Raw genomic sequence first — 20639 nt, forward strand, 5'->3', positions numbered from 1 at the left:
AACCAATAAAGATTAAGCTGACAGCCATGTAGCTTTCAAAAGGCAACGTGGGTTGCCCTTTGAAACGGAACCAAGTTGGAGATGCAGATTTTCCCCTGACAGCACTTAACTTTCCATCGACAGCTGCATCTCGGCTCAGACCCTGTCCCGACGTTAAGACAATGGAGCCAGTAAAAGCTGTCCATTGCATAACATGGAGTTTCTGGTGGAGAAGAGGGATTGGGGCATTGAGGAAGGAGTTGCTTTTGTCAGACTAATGTGCAGCAGACTGACTGCAGTGTCATGATGACATGAAAGGATAAAAGATTTGATCTAGTGCTACGATAGCTTTACACACACACACACACACACACACACACACACACACACACTAACAACATAATACTTAAATGCATGTGCACACACAGTATGATATTACATATATTCTGATACACAGACACAAGAAATACACATTTATCAGTTTGCATGTATTTATATTGGCTAGGCACGCACGCACGCGCACACACACACACACACACACACACACACACACACACACACACACACACACACACACACACACACACACACACACACACACACACACACACACACACACACACACACACACACACACACACACACACACACACACACACACACACACACACACACACACACACACACACACACACACAGAAGAACAATAGGAAACCCACACCCATACACACAACATTGTGTCAAGGCTGCTACTATGACGCGCATTACTGCGATTACACAACTAAGGACTGATTGGTGTACTACTACTGCAGAGTGAAACACACACACATCCCACGAGGCCGGTACAAGACCAGATGGCTTTGACCTTCTCGCAGTTTCCCTTTCCCCTCAAATCCACCCATCCATCCATCTCTCTACACAACCCCCCCCCCCCCCCCTACAAGTCCCACTGGCCCTTGTCAGCTGTGCCATGCATGCATCATCAGCGAATCCCCCAAAACCTATGAGACAAAGAGAGAGAGAGACGGAGACTGAGCAAAAGCAAGAGATAGGGAGCGGATACGAGTAGATAAATGAAAAAAGAAATGAGAAGCGAATGACAAAAACGAAAGCAACAGAAAGCTAGTCAAAGGCCGAGAGAGAGAGAGAGAGAGAGAGAGAGAGAGAGAGAGAGAGAGAGAGAGAGAGAGGGAAAAGTAAAGGTCACAGATGCAGGCTTGCGGGATGACACAGCACCAGCCAACAGATCCACAGGGTTCTGACTAGACTGGCTTCATGACCATATGGCAACAGATCCCTGATCAAATCTCACGTCTGGAGCATTTCCCACAGTGAAAAAGAAAAAGGAAAAACATTCATTGAGAAGTTGATACTATCTTAAGTTTTGCACTTTGACAGCAAATCGTTAACAAGGATTCATCATGCTTTCACAATTCACACACACAGTGCCGTAGTCCAAAAACACAACCTGCTCCCTCCTGGCACAATGCACTGCAGGTCTAGCTCCACCCAAAATGCTACGCCCTGCTATTTTCCATTCATCTTTAATGAGACAGGTTTGTGGGCTTCAGTCTCCTCCTTTACTCAGAGCCAGAACAATCTCATACATCAACTGAAGTAATCGTCAGTCCCCCCCACCCCCATCTCTTCTTGTTCTCTTTAGCCATCATATTACCCTCTCTCCCCTCACTGCACTCAACTCCAGCTGCGCCAAAAAATCCCTACTACTAATTCAGAGCGATTATTTTTCGATTATTTTTAGGCAATTCCGCGATAGAATCACATTTACACTGCTTCTAAAGACTCCACCTTTTGCACAAAAATCGCGCATTTTACCCGAATGTTCCTAGCTGCTTCTCCTGAAGCTATGGTATTTGCACGATGTACACTTTGTACAAAAGTAATGTGTAAATTTACTGAGCATATCTTTCCCGGAAGTTCTCCTACGCAATTTTCGTCACGAAAGTATCAGGTTACAGTTTGCTTCAAGCCGCCCCCCCCCCCCCCCCCCCCCCCCCCTTCCTCCGAGAGAGAGGGAGAGGGAGGGAGGGCAGTGTTGCCAGACGTACGATAATTATCGTATTTGTACGATAATTTGACCCTCTGTATGATGTACGATCAATAATTCCAAAAATGCCCAAATGTACGATAATTTCGGCATATCATCAAAAAGAGCGTGAATTCACTATTTTCCCTGGCTGCTGATCTGGGATCTGGTTTGGCTTCTCAAAATAAGCCAGGAAATCAGTCAATCTGACCCTAGATCTGTACTTGGAGGCATTAAAAACACTGGTTGCATCTTTCCAGACCAGTTTCAGGCTTTTATTTGTGTAAACTCCAAGAAGTTGCCTGCCTCCACACAGCAAATCTGATGCGTTTTTGTCACGCAGGAGTCTAAAACGAGGTCGTTTCTTACACTAAAGACGCATTTTTTTGGTGAAATTACGTTTTTACGCGAGTGATTTCTCTTTTTTGGCCGTGTACGATAGTTTCATGTCAAATACGATAATTCTGAGCCTCCGGTACGATAATTCAACATTTCCCATCTGGTAACACTGAGGGAGGGAGACAGTAAGCTGGAATATAGGCTACCCCTCTCCCACTACTTACATTGCGCGTGGAATGGATCCAAGTACAACATTAACCTCTATGCTGGATGTGTGAATCACCTAAAAACAGCGATGTTTGACGAGACACACGTGCGTTTGTGTAGTCTGTTAATAACAAGCATGGTACGTTGGTAGCGATACTTTTGTACTTTTACTTGAGACCTGAAGTTGGGAAGTGTTACCGAATATGTGTCGTGTTTCTATGCGAGTCTAGAACGTAACTCGACAAGTGTTATCCTTATGCATAGATTAAAAGCTGCCATTTCATTTGCCTTGATGTTGAAAGTGAACACGTAACGTGTGAAATCAGTGGTGGACATTTTAGACTGAAGTAAAAGTATCAATGAGCAGAGTGAGACCAGCACAACAGAACAGAGTAGCTCAAACGGGACCAATAGTTTGTCAATAGACAGTGTCCACTCTTGCTGTAGCCTCGCGTAACCCATGAGTCCCTGCATGGGCTATAGTGCGCACACATGACAGATTTGGTGAGAGGCTGATAGCCTATTCATTCACTTCACCTATATACCCAGACAGTACAGCGACATAACGCCGATACCTACTCAACCTCTGTAACAAAGGAGGTTTGCTCATTGGGATGATGCATTTGCGACGTCGCTTGCCACACGGCACGGATATTTTTAAATTTTCAACATGTTACACCCATAGAGTTATAATAAGTAGGTTACACCACGGACAACCGCTTTTCGCTTGCGTCGCGTGTGTGAGTGAGTGAATGAGTGAGTGTGCCTTCATGCCTCGGAGATAGAGAGAGCACAGATACAGACAGCGTCTATAAAGCTGCGTGAGTATGATGTTTTAAGCATTGTTTCCCAAGTACTGTGTGGGTCTCGACCCACGGGTGGCTCGCGAAATGGGACTGTGTGTGTGTGCCAATGTTGTGTATTGTAACTGCGTCTTCTATTGCAAACAGTGCTAAACTCTTCAATCAATCAATCAGTCTAGATACAACAACCTCGCAAATTTGCCTACAGCCCCCCCCACCCCCACACCACTCAAAAGTCCTCAATTCAACATATAGGCTACGTCAGTAAAAGTACAAAAGTATTGACTGTCAGCCCAGACTACACTGGACACCTTACACAATTGTTCCTGTTTCCTGAGTTATTGGTGTCCGACCAAGTGTGCCTTTTTGTTCATGATAGATATTGACAATAAGGTATTGAAAACATTTTAATCTGAATTAAAACCTAAACCCTTATGTTGATCAAATATAGAGCAGTCCTGCCTGAGCGCCCCTAAACCCCTTATGTTGATCAAATATAGAGCAGTCCTGCCTGAGCGCCCCTAAACCCCTTATGTTGATCAAATATAGAGCAGTCCTGCCTGAGCGCCCACAGGGCGCGAAGCCTTTCTAGTAATAATAATCCCTGCTGTCACCATTTCAGAGGACCATGGTCTGAAGGACTGAGATATTGGCTCATTGCTTCTTCCTCTCCTTTTCCCTCGGTTATCCTCCCTCCCCCCTTGTATGTGAATCGACAAAGCCTCACATGAAGGACTTAACTTGAACACCAGGCAGAAGACGTCCTTTTCAGCGGTGCTAACCGTTCCTATATCTGACTGTGTGTATGTATGTCCGTCCGTTCGTATGTTAGTCCCGCAGAGCTTGGCATTGGTGTGTGTGTGTGTGTGTGTGTGTGTGTGTGTGTGTGTGTGTGTGTGTGTGTGTGTGTGTGTGTGTGTGTGTGTGTGTGTGTGTGTGTGTGCGTGCGTGCATGTGTACATACGGCACATTTCTGTCAACATGAATTCCTCTGCATGTGTTCACATACTGTATAGAAAAGGCAGAGAAGCCTGTGGCATATGATTTATTCAAATAAGTTCTTGTTAAAGGACCTCAGTCACTGCAATGCCATTGTTGCAGATGCAGAGAGGTGATTGGCAGTAACAAGTTCTGCTACAGGATTGGATTGGATGATGAATGGGGGGTCATCCACTGTCTAAACTCTTTATTTGTCTTGGACCTACACACCACCTTCTGTCTTATCTCCTACTGTATGTTAAGCCACACAAAGGGAGAACAGATTTTAAATTGAGTGTAATGTTTCATGACAAATGAGATCTTTGTTTTTTCTTTTTAAGTGATACCTACACTTACACACCATTTGACGAATGGCACAAATTAAAACAAGCATTGGCGTTTATAAAAAGGAGAGTATGTAACATTTACTGGCACAGAGACTTGGAAGTACATGCCAAGAGAGTCGGCCACACCAGGGCACAGATGGAGCTGGAGTTTGGATCAGGACCGTTGAGGGGTTGAAAACTCCTGAGTGACTTTCTCCAAAAACTAACTAAATAATCGAGGGGCATGGAAAGAGGAAAGTAAAATGGAAGTAATCTTTATTTCATGATGTTACAAAGAACACTGCTCATGGGTTCAGCGACCAGAGCAGCAGACTCAGCACACAGAAAGAAATGTGCATTCAAAGTGGTTAGTGATTGAAATATGCAGTAGCACTATTACGGAGCATGTGGGGACACATGTGGGGCAAAATAGGTCATTCCATGAGTGAAAGATCACAGGTTTTATTCGTGAGGAGTGAATTCGAGGCAAGTTATTGTAAAGGTTCACACCCCTTGCAGCTTTGGAGCTTTTGGCTGGTGGAGACCACAGAGGCGCCGTCTCAAGTGGACTTGAGACACCGCAGAGCAATCTAAAACCAACAAGTCGCAGTGTCGACTCGAGCGTTGCGAAGTCCGCTTGAGCCGACTCAGCGACGTCCGAGTTACGAGGACAGAATCGTAAATCTTCATCCCCCCCGACTTTCGGCACCTCTGCGGGGTCCGAAGGGGGTGCAGCCAAAAGCTCCCATGCCACGAGTGGCCTGAACCTTAATTTACAATAACCCGGGCTGAATTCACTCCTCACGTTTCATTCCTACTGTAGGGCATAGCAGTGAGTGTCGTTTTCTGGTGCCACAAAAAGAAAATTGGTCATTCATTTTTCCCATAGAGATTTACAAGTGTCTAAAATGTGAGTATTATAAATGTTCTTCCTCTGTTACCCTTAATTGACAGGTTTTAGATTATGTAAATATTATAGCATGTACCTGGGGGTTAGAGAGGCTGTTCTATAACCACAGGACAACATGTTCCTGGGAGTTAGATGTCTTCCTGTTACAGGATAGACTCTCTGTCTGGTTTGTTTTACAACAACAGTTTAGTATTTTATACTCCAAGGTTAAAGTAAGTGGTTTTCCAACCGCCCTTCAACACTCCTTGCTGCTGTTGCTTATCTGCAGTAAATAATGTGCACTTATCAGTACTACAATATGGTGGGAGCGTGCAAAGACTTTACAATTCACTGATACCAACTCAATATTAAAAACAGTCCTAGTGTTGGTGTATAGTAGAACATGACAATAAATGATTGGGAAAGGCAGAGCAGTGCAGGGATTAGGGAGGAAAAAAGGAAGGATGGAATGAAGGAAGGGTAATTTGGAGGGTGGATTAGGAAAGCTGTCATCTTGTGTTAAAGTGCCATTACGAGTACCTTAAAGTTATACCATGTAACTTTTTTTATAAAACAAATCTTAAAATTGTCCTAACTGTTAAATCGCTAAAGTTTTAGAACACCCACTCCGTTATTTTCAGCTTCTAAAGCCTTCTCTTTATATGTTTTCTATGATCCTGACCGGGCCCCGGTTTTCGCGGAAAAATTACGTCATCACACTACCGGCCAATCACAGCGAGGGTTATACACTGCCGGCCAATCACAGCGCATCTTGAAGTGGGGTCGCTATGGCGGCCATATTTGTAGTCGCCTGTGTGTCTCTATACTCAAAAGGTAATCTCGCCTACCAGGCAGGGTGAAGTAGTCCGTTTCTCCGGAATGCCTGAACGCACAGGAACCAGGGACCCCCCTAAAGATAGATCTCGGCGAGGTGGAGGCAGACGCGGGGGTGTGAAGGTACGAAACACGGCCGAAAGACGCGGACGCGACCGCGGTTTGCTATAGGGCTACTGACCACTAGTTGAGCATCTTACACAGTATAGCTTTAAGTGTGTAAGTAAGTGTGAAAGATAATGTTGTGAATGTAGTCAACCCTCCATGTGGTCCTGAGAGTCTCACTCCAACTAAAGGTGGTTGGAGAACAAGATGACACCAGGCAGTATCACACAACAAGTGACATGACTAGAAGATATGAGAAATGGAATAGAACAGAATGAGTAGGAAAACAACAGATGCATCTCGTAGCATTGCCCACAGGCATCAGTCTATCTGATAAAGCAGTTGATGGCCATGGTGTCAAGTGCATTAGTATGTGCTTGCTAACACAGATGAGAGTGAATCAAATGTATTCACTGGTCAATCAGATAAATGTCAGTCCTAGTCATAAATGTTTCTGTGTCTGTCTAGGCTTGATATTGATAATATTTTGCATTCATGAGCTTATGGTGAGTGTGATAACATTACCCGTTACCCATCTTCAAACATTAGAACTAGTGTTGTTTTTCAGACCAGGATACCCTCCAGGGTACAAAACAATTGTGTCTTTCATTAACTAAATTTACTTGGGTACAGTACCCCTTTCCAGGAAAACCTTCCTGTATCCAAAAACACTGCAACATGTGGGAAATTATCTAAGGATTCTTTGTAAGACCACATATGCTTTTTGGGGTCCACCGGTGGGAAATGGGAGAGACAGAGAAGACAGATACAAACACCTTTTTAAAAGGGATGCTGGGTTAAAACAGATATGTATAAATGGTTGAAATGCAGACATCAAGTGTATTTATGACTCTTCCCCAAAACATATGTTTTTCTCCTCTTCTTTTTTTGGCACGATTAATAATGGGACAAGAGTACACAACAGTGCTATTGAGCATGACTGACAGCTGTAACAGGAAGATCTAATCACGCCTGTCCTTCACATCCACCATACATTAAACAGGAAACAAGGCTGGTCCATTTCAGAATTCGTGGCAGGAAACTAAGTGATGCCAATGAACCTTCGCCATCCTCCTAACCACTATGAGGGACAAATTGCCAAATTGCAAAATGTGCACCAGGAGAAAGCACACACATAAAACATTTATTTTAGAGCCCCCACAGTACAGAATGTTCTTACTGTCCAGATCAATTTCAGGGGTGAGCTACATGTAGGTTCATAGCAGCGCACAGCACAAGGTCTACTCCACTGTGAGGATCAAGGGCCAAATTGTAAAACAGCCAAGGATAATAATCTCTTTACTTGCCAAGTCCCAAAACTAACTATAAAGGAAATTGTCTTGGCTTAAGTATGTTATGATACATACAGTATGGTACTGTACATGTTACAGACACGTGTATGGTGTACACGAAGTTTCAGCCTGATATTATTGCATAGACTGATGTAAGAATGATGCCAATGGAAATAAAGTGTGCTGGCCTTAATAAATGTTTTCAGTTTTGATTTCAAAGCAATTTGTGCTCATCATCAAGTGAATGCACAATGCAGACACTTGGAAACAACGTAGTGTTAATAGGCTAAATCAGGACGGCTCTTTAAAAAAAAAAGAAAAAGGAAATGTGCATGAAGTGCAGTTATCGGTATAATCAGTGTTGAATTGATCGTGTCAAGCGTGTACACGCCATCCCGAATCTTTCCGCAGGAGCACGCACACAGCCATTCATCGATGTAAAACAAACCCCCAAGTTCACACCTCTAAAATGTTTCATACACTATAGTGTCACAGCGATTATCTACCACAAGTTCAAGATACATAATAATACCATGCATCTGTATGGTAGAGGGTGAGTTGGATGTAAGTTCTTACATCTTAGTATTATTGAAGTACAATTAATCAGTATTTTAGGTATTTTATCAAACACAACAGTCTTAACCAGAACAACTCTTCCTTGACTCATCACATTCCTTGCAGCAGGAGCAGCCAGTGTAAGATTCTCATTAGGAGCTTGGCTGCTACTGCAGTGCAGCGAGACATAGATCTGATCAAAAATAACTCCACTGCAGTCTAGCTAGCAGTGAGCGGACCGAGCAAAGAGAGACAAACTGAGAAAGGATTGATAACAATCTAGAAGGTCGCTTTCCAAGAAACATTTTGGCCCTCATATTATCTAGAAAACAGAGGGCTTTTCTAAGAAGCTTTTGAGAAACCCATTAAAGCTTACTTAGATCAGTGTGTAGAAATACAGATTGAAGATGAAGCTGGCTTGTTGTTGAAATGTTTCTCATTCAAATTGTTCAAACAAGGGGCACTTTCATAGGCTGGATTGGATTCTTGGGGACACGAAGGATGAAATATGGGATCACCAAACTAAAGCTCCCGGAAATTAAAGTTTAATCCTGACCACCAGATAATCTTGAACATAATTAGTGCTCTGCTTCACCAGAAGAATCTGCAGATTTAGCCTGAATTACCCTTTAATTTCAGCGTGCTTGGAGTACAGCCCAAACTCTAAACTCCTACTACCTTATATTCAACACACACACACACACACACACACACACACACACACACACACACACACACACACACACACACACACACACACACACACACACACACACACACACACACACACACACACACACACACACACACACACACACACACACACACACACACACACATCCTCCTGAGAAAAGACAGACATAAATCTGTCAGCAGGTGAGCTGAAAGGTAAGGAGAACCAAAACAACCAAAACTAAACTCTACATCCCCATCTCAGTTCCCATGGGGAAGCTTTGTGGTTTGATGTTCAATGCACCAAAGCCATAAGCCATAATTCCAGATACTTTCATGAAACATACTGTATTCATAGCATCGTGCTGTACTTCACAAAATCAGCTCAGCTCTTAGAGCTGGATTAGAGTCCCATTTATTTATTTATTTATTATCAACTCGTTCCAAACGTTCCAAGCTGCTAGCTTATGATTTTGAGATTACCAGCAGAGGCATTCTGGATGGGTGAAAAAGGATCATCTATCATCTACTGAAGTCAGTCAGTCCTGCATCCCTCATCAGCAAGTGTTGTATTTACTGTACACAATACAAACGAGTCCATCAGCTTGCCAAAAGAGACCACTTAAAATGACTGTGTTGCCATTGGGCTTTAGCAGGACTGGGCAGTGGACTTTTTGCCCTGTGCAGGGCTCTAATGAGATCCAGACCATAATTACCCTAATTAAAGTCAAAATCGATTTGTCGATTGAAACACATCTAATGCCGCTTGATGACCTCTGCGACTTATAGCCAGTGGTCCAGGCCACCACATTACGACATTGACAACTTTTTTTGTTTTGGCGCTGTTTGCTAGCTTACAGTATGGGTCACCAATTATTTCCGGTTCGGAAGGTCATCTGACACGATGACGTAACCAGAACAAAAACAGCTTTCCCTTTTTTTGGGGAAAAAAAGGAAAAGCCTCATAGTGTTAGTCTATGGGACGAGTGGTGAAAAAAAAAAGGATTTCGATACAAAATCGATGAATCGCCCAGCCCAAGTTGCCAATACCCAGCATTGGCATAATTACAGGAGAAAAATTCAACAAATTGCACAAAGAAACCTTTCAAACGGTTTCACATGTCAGTCGATCCCTGCGCTTCCTCTGTGAACATTTACAGCTGTGTGGGCTTATCTAGAAGCACAGGTGGCTGCTTATTCTGCTGCCCCCCCCCACCACCACCACCACACACACACACACATCAGGCTCAATGGGGACAAAGCAAGCGACAGTGTCAAATAATTAATCACTTCCTCTGCACTATTCTCAATCTCAAGCAGAAAGGATGCCATGGCAACTAACTGATGTTGTGATTTGTGGCTACGTGTTAATCTGGTTTATTAGGCGGAGTGCGAATGAAGATCAAACGTATGTCTTTTTTTACTGGGAGAAAAGGGAATGTATCATTGTACAATCCTCCGCTGATGTTGTCAACAGAAACCTCTACTGAAGATGATACGATTCTTCTACTCTTAGTATAGCTTAGCATGCAAAGAGACAGAAAACAAATTACAAATAATCAATTTAAATGGTCTGGCATTTTATATCCTTGTTCATTTGTCAATCACACCTCCCCCCACCTCCACATCAGCCCTTCTGCCCACTGAGAATATGCAGCTTTCCCTCCCTTCACTCATCCATCCAGTTTCCCACTCATCCATCCATCCATCCCTCCCTCCCTCCCTCCCGCATATATACATTCTGCATCTGGGTTACGTCTTTCCGTAACCCAGATGCAGAATGTATATGGTGTCCTGGTGGCTGACCTGTCGGGCTACCCTCCGGGCTTCCCAGTAAGGCTTGGACTCCTCTACAGCCTTGCCAATCTTCTTCAACAGCTCATCCAGCTTCACAGTGGCCTCCACCAGCACAGAGCGGAACTTCTGCCTGGCATCCTGATGGCAGAGGGAGAGGAAAGAGAGAGAAACCAAGAAATTGGGTTAAATAACTTAGTCCGGATAAATAAAAGCATACTAGGCCACATGTATAAACCTTAGATGGCAAGTTAAGACAGACACGATATGAGACATACAGAAAATAAAACCAATTCATACAATTTCAAACTTACTAGTAGTAGACAACTAAGATATTTTTTTACAGGATATAGCTAATGGTTATAATTAGGTCCAGTGTGTGTGTGTGTGTGTGTGTGTGTGTGTGTGTGTGTGTGTGTGTGTGTGTGTGTGTGTGTGTGTGTGTGACCATGACCATGTGAGGAGGTGGGGAGGGCGCCAAGAGTTTGATTTATTAAAGATTTAATATAGCGCATTAGCTTAATTACATCAAATGGCATGGTGGAAAATCTGGGCTAATTAAATCAACAATAAAATTGAACATTCAAAGGAAACTCAACACACTTGACAACTAAGAATTTATAAATAAATGCTTGACCTAAAATAACTATTTTCAACCTCTCTGAATATCACAGAGATTCAAGAATCACATTAGCATTAATTAGATCAAACACAGGGAGGATGGTGACTTGAAGACAAGAACAAGATCTCAGCTTTGCATGGGACTTACAGTAAACACAGTGTCACTGGCTGTTTTCCTCATTCTTTCTGAGAGAGTATTCAACTTGGTGTAAAGTACATTTACTCAAGTATGGTACTTCAGTACAATTCTGAGGTACTTTTACTTTCCTGGAGTATGTCCAATTTTCAATACTTTTACTACTACTCCACTACCCACTACTCCGCATAAACATTGAACCAATAGGAAAGGATCGCAATGAACAGATGAACAGATTAAGTAGCTGCATACAGCATAAATAAAACATATGCATGAAAGTTAGAACGATGAAGCCGTTTTCTGAGATGCATACAGTAGATATACTGTATCTTCTAAATTCTGCACATTCACCATTGCTGCTAAGAGGTTTTTAATGAGTGTCTTACCAGTACCTTTTAACCTCATTTTTATGTACATTTTAACCTCATTTTGTATCCTTACTTTTATTCTATTTTATTTCATTGCAATCCAGTATTATCTCTCTGGATAAAAGCCAACTTCTACTTTATCAAACGACTATGTTGTCCAACAAGAATAAAGTGATTTCAACAGTTTCCATTCTAGAAAATACTAATGCTGTTGCATTTACTTTGATTCTTCATCTCCATCACTCCTGTGATCCCCTTCTAATCGTCACTGTCGGGCAGAAAAACGTCAAATTTCAAATTTGCATGTTTTTCGTAAAGCAAAGCCCCATTTCATCACACAAGACTGTCGCACAAAACTGATGAAAATAGCAGATCTACAAGCACACAACGCCTCGCGGTGCGAGGTGTTGTGTGCTTGTAGGTCGTCTATTTTCACTACTTTCACTACAGTTCGTTTTTAAAAAAACAAACTGTTTTGGACATACAAGGTTTCTACCCGACAACAACATAACTCTTCCTCTCTTGCTGATGGCAGAGATGCGGCGGCTGCAGTGCGGACACTGTGTCCTCACACAGCTGGGGTCAAACAGTGATGTAATTCTTCTCATCAACTATAGGGATGCAACAGTTAATGGACTAATGGCTTTTTACTCCACCATAACAAATAAACCATTTAAATGAAATAATTGATTTTGTAAGTGTTTCCTTCTTCGCTGGTGAAAGTTATGACAGTGCCATGTGTGTTATGAAAACAAGCTTATGTTTAGTTAACATCATTGGCTTCATGAGAAAGCACTTCTGCTTTGCATGCAAGGGGGAAGTACAGTACATTAATAAACATGGGGGATTTCTTCTGTTTGTCCAATTTCTTTGTAATTATTTCTATAGTCAGGCTTGAGTACATGATATACAGCATATCCAATTATGTTCAATTTAATATACACACACAATACACAGACATAAAAGGCATCCTAGATGTTGTTTCTACATGTATTTTAAATATACAATAACATAAACGGACCATGAGGTCCAATAGGGTACGGTCTAACAGTTTGGGAATAATCGATTTAAACAATTATTTAAATTGAGTAAAACATTATTCATGTTGATTCATTGATAATATACAAAACAACTAAAATGTACTTCTATGATTATTCAAAAAAGCAATTGATAGAATAATCACTAAGATAATAATCAACAGTTTGGCATTCGGGGGGTGCAAGTGGTTAAGTGCCTGCCCACCACCGCGGAGGCTGGGTGTTGGAATCCACCGCGGTGCATCCAGCTTTGTCGAGCGTCTACTACAGTGGTTCTCAAAGTGGATTCCAGGGACTGTCGGTTCCTTTATGGGGGTCTAAATGGACCCATACAAGTCTGTAACTCTATTTGGTTCCATTTGTACACTGTCAGAGTTAAGGGGAGACGTTAAAATACGAAAGTTTGAGAACCCCTGGTCTACTATGAACACATGTTCAGGGGAGGGAAGCCGGGCAGGGAGGGTGGTATTTCTGTCATTGAACGTACTCCTGTCAGCAGGAGTGTTGGGCGGGAGGAGTAAAACAGAGGCTCTAAGACTACATCCTCCTGGTGGGGGCTCCTCACTGGCAGGTGAGTCAGTAGGATACAACAACAGTAGTGACAACACACAAATGTGTGGGGGGAGGATTAATTGGCATAATGACTACATTGGGGAGAAAATGGGTAAACAGCAAAAATGTAAATAATCAACTTAGCTCTATCGTCAACATGTTAATAGCATCCAAACTCTCTGACTGCCCTTCATATAAGAGTTAAGGCCCATTCCCACTGGGCCAGATATCAGATAAAAAAATCTTTCTCCAGATACTTTTCCATTCAAAGTGGATGGTAGATACAGATAAAAAAAATATCTACCACAGATATTTGCCACAGATACTTTTATCTTTGGTAAATATTTTTTTATCTGTATCTACCATCCACTTTGAATGGAAAAATATCTGGAGAAAGAGACTTTTTTTATCTGGCCCAGTGGGAATGGGCCTTAGGCAGGTTAGTTTGATGTTGACTCCTTCTTCATGTTTTCAACACTATTTCTCAAGGTAATAAAGGATCATTTACCTCAAAGCTCTAATGATAAACTAAGCTGTTATAATTCAGGCTGTGAGTTCACTCTCTCCATCCCTCCTCATGAGAGGACACAAACACTTCAAGCAAATAGCCTGTTAACCACTTAAACCTTACTTTATACTAAAATAGCATAACGACAACAAGCTCACAATGTGTTTTTTGAGCTTGTAGAGCTTGTAGCTTTGATTTTATTATTATTACATGCGCAAGCAGAGCGTGCAACTGGTTATGTACGTATGTAGGTGACTGTTTTTTTTGAAGACCGTAGCCCTGAAACGGCTGGGATTCTGGGAATGAATGTATGTAGGTGACACCTACAGCCAACGAGGCACCAGGAATGCCCTGGTGATGATGTCAGCAGAGTTTGGTATATAAGAGCGCTCTTGGTAATGTCTTCATTAACGGGCGAAGACATCAGGGACATGAGGCCAGCAGTGCACACTATGTGGCGCGCTCTGCTTGTGCACAAGTAGGCCATGGGTTTGTGGCCTGCGGTGTTCAGCACCTTACTAGCACAGGTGTGCGCTCCCTCCTCTGTGTTTCCCACCCATTATTATTATTATTATGTCCAAAATAGGCATGGCACGTTGACAAATTCTGACCACCACACATGCCACTGGCATAATAAATTAGCTTGGACTGATATAGAACCCCCCCCCCCCCCCCCCCCCCCCAACACCCACATACACACACCACACATTTGTGCATCAGACTTACAAACTGTACAGCACTAAAGATATTTATGGCCTGCAAAGAGAAGACACTGCAAGAGGTCTTACAAGTTGACTGACCCAAAGAAATGTAAGCCATCATCCTTTATAGGCCAATAGCTTCCAAAGATCAGAGTTATGTAAGTCGACTGAGCTTGCTGACACCAATAAGGGACACACTGGATTCCCAAGGTCGAAGTCTGTGTTTTATTGGTTATAGGTTAATGGCACTTACTGTACACACCAACCTTGCAATTTGGATGACAGCGTCTGCTAAACTTCTAAATTCAAGTAATTGTACTGTAGATCACAATTGGTAGCCAATATTGCTGCAGTTACCCTGCCTTGATACTGTGGTGGTGTCCACTGTGAATGTTAAACAGCACCAGACCTTAACACACCTTAACACAAGCATAATTACATGTGAACATATTTCTTCTTCCATAAAGAAAGACTAAGATAAGAAGGACTTTATGTTAATTGTAATGATTGAGCATCATACATCTGAAAATGTCTGTTTAATTTCACTGGCTGTCAATGTCTTATCTGGTCATAAGTTGGCAAGTTGCACAGTGAAGGACAGTTCATGTACAAGGTCCAATAGTTATGTCCCTGGCCCAGACATTATGTAGTGTGCGTGTGATATGATATCCCATAAACTCACCTCCAGTTCTGTCTCACATCTGTTGATGTCATCTGTAGACTGATTGAGTTTCTCCAGTTCTCCCTGGAACAAGGAGAAGTATGGAGAAGATTGAGCAACAGTGAGGAGGTGGAGGGAGAGAGAGAAAGCAATCCAAAAATGTATATTGATATACTAGTGGGGAAAAGGCCAACAGCTGGAATGAATTAGCTTATGTAATGTTGAAATATTATATGCAAAACCCATAGGAGAACAATGGTTTCAAAAGAGCCCGTTTCAACCATGTGTAGCCTATATTGAAAAGGTTTGAAAACGTAAACATTATTATTATATTTTAATAATAATTATTATTAACCTACATTAAAATAGGTAGCCTTAAATAGGTAGCCTAGCCCAGGTTTAATGCAGTTAAAGAATCTCCCCTATAGTCCAGTCATTTTAGGGTTAGACCTAGAACAAATTGCAATAGTAGCAAACTCAACTGATTTTGTATCCTCATTATGTCCTTAGTGAGGGAAAAAAAGTCCCAAGGAATCCCACCGGGGCAAAGTTTTGAAAACGACCTATCTCTTCACTTACTATACACTACAATATAAAGGAAAAAATGACTGAAAAAAAACCTGCTTTAAGTGGGATGTGAGGGGTCTAACTAGGGGTTTGTCATCATGCTGAATCCATTGCAGGCATTTGTTTTGCACAAAAAACATTCTGTGGGCTAGAAATGGCCTTAGAAAACAATACACGTATGGGTGCGTTTTCATGTTAGTCGGAGGCCTTAGGGTTTTTTTTTCTCGTGCTAATCAGTCTAAAAGTTCAAAATTTTGCACAGATGTAGCTCAGGGCATGCTCTAATGATTTAGCTAGGGCGCGCGAGTCTGCAACATTCGGGGTCGCTACAGCGGCCAAGTTGGGCTCCCATCGACTTTAGTGATGAAAAGTGACTTTTCAGAGTTTTGTTGGTGCTGTGGTGACCCCGAAGGTCGCAGACTCGGGCGCCCTAGCTAAATCATTAGAGCATGCCCTGAGCTACATCTGTGCAAAATTTTGAACTTTTAGACTGATTAGCACGAGAAAAAAAAACCCTAAGGCCTCCGACTAACATGAAAACGCACCCATATGTGTATTGTTTTCTAAGGCCATTTCTAGCCCACAGAATGTTTTTTGTGCAAAACAAATGCCTGCAATGGATTCAGCATGATGACAAACCCCTAGTTTGACCCCTCACATCCCACTTAAAGCAGTTTTTTTTTTCAGTCATTTTTTCCTTTATATTGTAGTGTATAGTAATTAGTAAGTGAAGGTAGATAGGTCGTTTTCAAAACTTTGCCCCGGTGGGATTCCTTGGGACTTTTTTTCCCTCACTAAGGACATATTGAGGATACAAAATCAGTTGAGTTTTCTACTATTGCAATTTGTTCTAGGTTTGGCCTAATTTTGGCCTAAAATGACTGGACTAATTTGTACAGCCTGCAAAACACTATATGAATCTTGCCAAAAACTGCATGGGATTAGCATAAATCTGGTATGTCTGTATAGGGGAGGCTTGTAGGCACCCATGGAACCCATTTCCAGTAACATATATTGAGGTGGAAGGTCACGGGACCATTTGAAAAATGATGATGTCCATATTTCTCTCGCCAAAAAAATCATCTAACTTTGAATCATTAGGTATTTAGCCCTCTTCCCAATGAGCTAACATGACATGGTTGGGCCCATTGGAAACCTGAGATTGTCTTGAATCAAATGCTATCTTTACTTTTGAGCTACCTCAAAATCTGAGCGCGCCACAATCTCTGAAATACAGTGTCGTCAGTGATCCTGCCAGCAATCGAGTAGGTGTCATAGGGGTAACAAAACAATGAAAAAAACACATTTGCCCCGGTGGGATTCCTTGGGACTTTTTTTCCCTCACTAAGGACATATTGAGGATACAAAATCAGTTGAGTTTGCTACTATTGCAATTTGTTCTAGGTTTGGACAAAATTTTGGCCTAAAATGACTGGACTACTATCCCTATAACCCTTTAACGCTTAGCAGTTCGGATTGCCATAGAGGTCTATAACAAATGAAAAAGAACTATTCAACAAATCTACCCATTAATGCACAGAAGCTATTCTTGCATTAGCCCACATGCTTTGCACAGCGCTCTCGACTCGATTGAGAGAAATTCGGAAATGAATTTCATCATCAGACAACATGTCAATAAATAAACCGCACCGCATGGTATTTTTGCATGTTTGTTACCTGAATTCTAGGGTCCACCTCTTCTTCTTCGTATTCAGTTTCTTCATCGGATCTGTTTTCCTTTAAATTATCCATTTTGCAGCGAGAGTGAACAAAGACAATCTATCTGACGTTACTGGCGAGACCAACTGACAGCGAATGTAATTTAACGGTCTGTTGAAAACGTTAAATTCCTCGTTTTCTGGAGGAGCCCTAGTTGATGCTGTTGCTGTTTAGCCTAGGCTTGTTTTATTGTAATGTTTGTATTGTATTGTGCATGAGGAGCATCTTGACGAATATCCACGGTCGGACTGAGCCAGCGGCGTCCTTCCACGGTGTCCTCCAGACCAGAGCTCAGCAGAGTAGACAGTCACAGAGTGGGAGTGGGACTGATGATGATGAATGTGCTTCGTGCTGCGCGCTTCTGGAACGCCCCCTCCAGCCTGCGGAACGCCCACCCCAACCCCCCAAAACAAAACGTCAGGAGCGTCAATTAACCTTTTCGCGTCACTCACCAGACGGCCAATGCATGACGAAGGTAACCGATTCACCGACTTGACTAAATCAACCAATGAAATATTATAATCGTCTATTTGCCTAAATAAATGCCTAAAGCTCAGCCAATTAGGTATTTATTATCATCATTCAGCCGTGACCCTTAAAAGGAGTAGCCTAGTTCACCCCCTAAAATGACTTCAATAATAGCCTATAATTGGTATATATATAGACCTATATATATATATATATATATATATATTTATTTATTTATTTATTTATTTATTTTTATTTTATTTTTTTTTGGGGGGGGGGTGTACATTTACTATAATCAATATTTTGTTTTGGGAATGCGACAAAATACATATTGAACTCAAGTCTCCATCAGGAGTGAGTAATCAATAGAAAAAAAGTCATTTTGGGGGTGAGCTAGGCTACTCCTTTAAGACAATTAGAATAAATCTACCCCATTGATTCCGGATCCATTGGAACATGACCTCTCAAATAAAAGGCACAGGTTGTGAGCTGCTTAAATGATCTATATTTAGCAATTTTTTATTAGGTATAGGCCTATCTTTTTAAGTTGAACCTTTTCCCCAACAACAGGCCCAAAATATATAGGGACACCGGTTGAAAGTGATCTGAGGCTGGTATAGCCTGGTATATATCCTGAAGACAAGGCGGGTCGCTGTAAAATTCACAGCTCTTTGGTTCAGATATAGATATATAAGTGTTAAACCAACCAACATGTGATTGATGCTACATGACCTCAGTCAAAGTTGGGGTCGAAGCATTTGTTTTTGTGTTTATGGGTGGCAGTTTTTTTCTTTTTCCTCTAAATTAAGTTAAACTGTCACCACCAGACTATTATGACCAAGATGTTTACTGCAGGGCTCTCCGCGCTGGATGACCATAGAAACATCACACACACACGCTCATTCTCAGATTTTTTCTTTTTTACTTAATCACATGAATATTTTCTTCATTATTTGAGTAATTTATACATACTGTACATTTTGCCTTTCGTATTTCAAAGGTTTTTATGTAAATGATTTACACATTCTTTTGAATACAGGCCAGATGGTATATTATCCTTATTTATCAGCAGCAGCAGCATCAGCAGCAATAAGGTGTTTGACACTTTTCTGAGCTGTTCCCAATGTTGTAAAATGTTGTATAGGCCTATGTTATATTTTACTTACATTTAAAATATGTATATTCTGCAGAATTATTTAGTTGTGGAATTTATTGGGATTCAAATTCTTCTGGTCTTGACCCAGTATTGGGCATGCGCCACCTCAAAATGTGTTGCTATCATTGTCTTATCACCACAGTGCTTTGTTTGGAGATGACAGAACTCATGGTTCTGTTACAAAGAAGAACACCACAGTCTTTTATAAACTAACAGAATGCTTTGTCACTGAAGGTATATCTATCTTTTTTTAGACAATTCAAACAAGAGCCTATCTAATGTCCTTATCCATATCCAACAGCGCCATGAGCAGGGGCGTCACAAGGGGTAGGAAAGTGGGACTGAGTTACCAGGGCCCAAGGTGGAGGGGCCATAGTAACTTTAGCTATTGAAAAATAGCAGATATACAAGCTCACAGCGCGGCACCGAGTGCCGCGCTGCGAGCTTGTAGATCTGCTATTTTTGAAAAGTCGTGAAAATGTGCGCAAATCTTTGAATATTATGTATTTTTTAAGTGAACATTTGTAACTAAACTTTTGCTTCTGGGGGGTCCCTGGAACTAAATATTTTGAGATGGGGGGTCCTTCACATGAAAAAGTTTGAGCATCACTGACATGAAAACATAGGTTTCTTGGCACACATTTTCACGATTTTTCAAAAATAGCAGATCTACAAGCTCGCAGCGCGGCACTCAGTGCCGCGCTGTGAGCTTGTATATCTGCTATTTTTCAATAGTTAACATTCATGGGGGGCCCGCAGTGAATCCTTGTACCCAGGGCCCAGAAATTGGTGTGACGCCCCTGGCCATGAGATGTCAGTGTGACTGGATGAGCTCATTGACGTCATCCTCAGTGACATTCTCTTCTAGACTACTAGTAAGACACCTGAGGGTGGAATGCGACCTCAGGGTGACATGCGACCTCGCCCTAAAGGGCGAGGTCGCGCCAATTCTTGACTATCTGGCCAACCACAGCGTTTCTCTGACGATTCTAGTTGTTATCATTCTGGGGGGAGTTTGTTCATGTTTTTGTGAGGGTATCAACCCTAGGAGACACGGGGAGAACATGCAAACTCCACACAGAAAGGCCCTATCGCCAACCCCACCTAGGGTGTGAGCGATAGGGCCTAAACATGGAGATGTGGAGAACACTATATATGAAGATAGTCCAGTCCATCATGTCATATGGGACTACCGTCATAGACAGTAGCCATTGTTAGGCCGGAGTCAATGGCTGTCTGTCTGTACAGGAAGTGATGTCACATGACATACTTTTTATGCCCATATATGAGTCATTCTGTACCGCATCTCCAGTAGAGCATGTCAC

The 20639-nt window shown here is 42.0% G+C and overlaps 1 protein-coding gene across 1 annotated transcript in view; it reads right to left on the minus strand.

Annotated features, from left to right (window-relative positions):
• Nucleotides 1-17972, minus strand: part of sh3bp5b (SH3-domain binding protein 5b (BTK-associated)) — a 36534-nt gene extending 18562 nt beyond the window's left edge. Inside the window, exons 1-3 of the mRNA XM_080737445.1 lie at nucleotides 17649-17972; nucleotides 15426-15488; nucleotides 10833-10961 (exon numbers count right to left, since the gene is read on the minus strand). Of these exons, the coding sequence (XP_080593571.1) occupies nucleotides 10833-10961; nucleotides 15426-15488; nucleotides 17649-17723 (267 nt within the window). The 5' untranslated portion in view covers nucleotides 17724-17972. The remainder of the gene's footprint in view (nucleotides 1-10832; nucleotides 10962-15425; nucleotides 15489-17648) is intronic.
• Between the last annotated feature and the right edge of the window lie 2667 nt (nucleotides 17973-20639).

Source organism: Nannobrachium achirus (genome assembly GCF_963921795.1).
Source record: "Nannobrachium achirus genome assembly, chromosome: 2".
NCBI lineage: Eukaryota > Metazoa > Chordata > Actinopteri > Myctophiformes > Myctophidae > Nannobrachium > Nannobrachium achirus.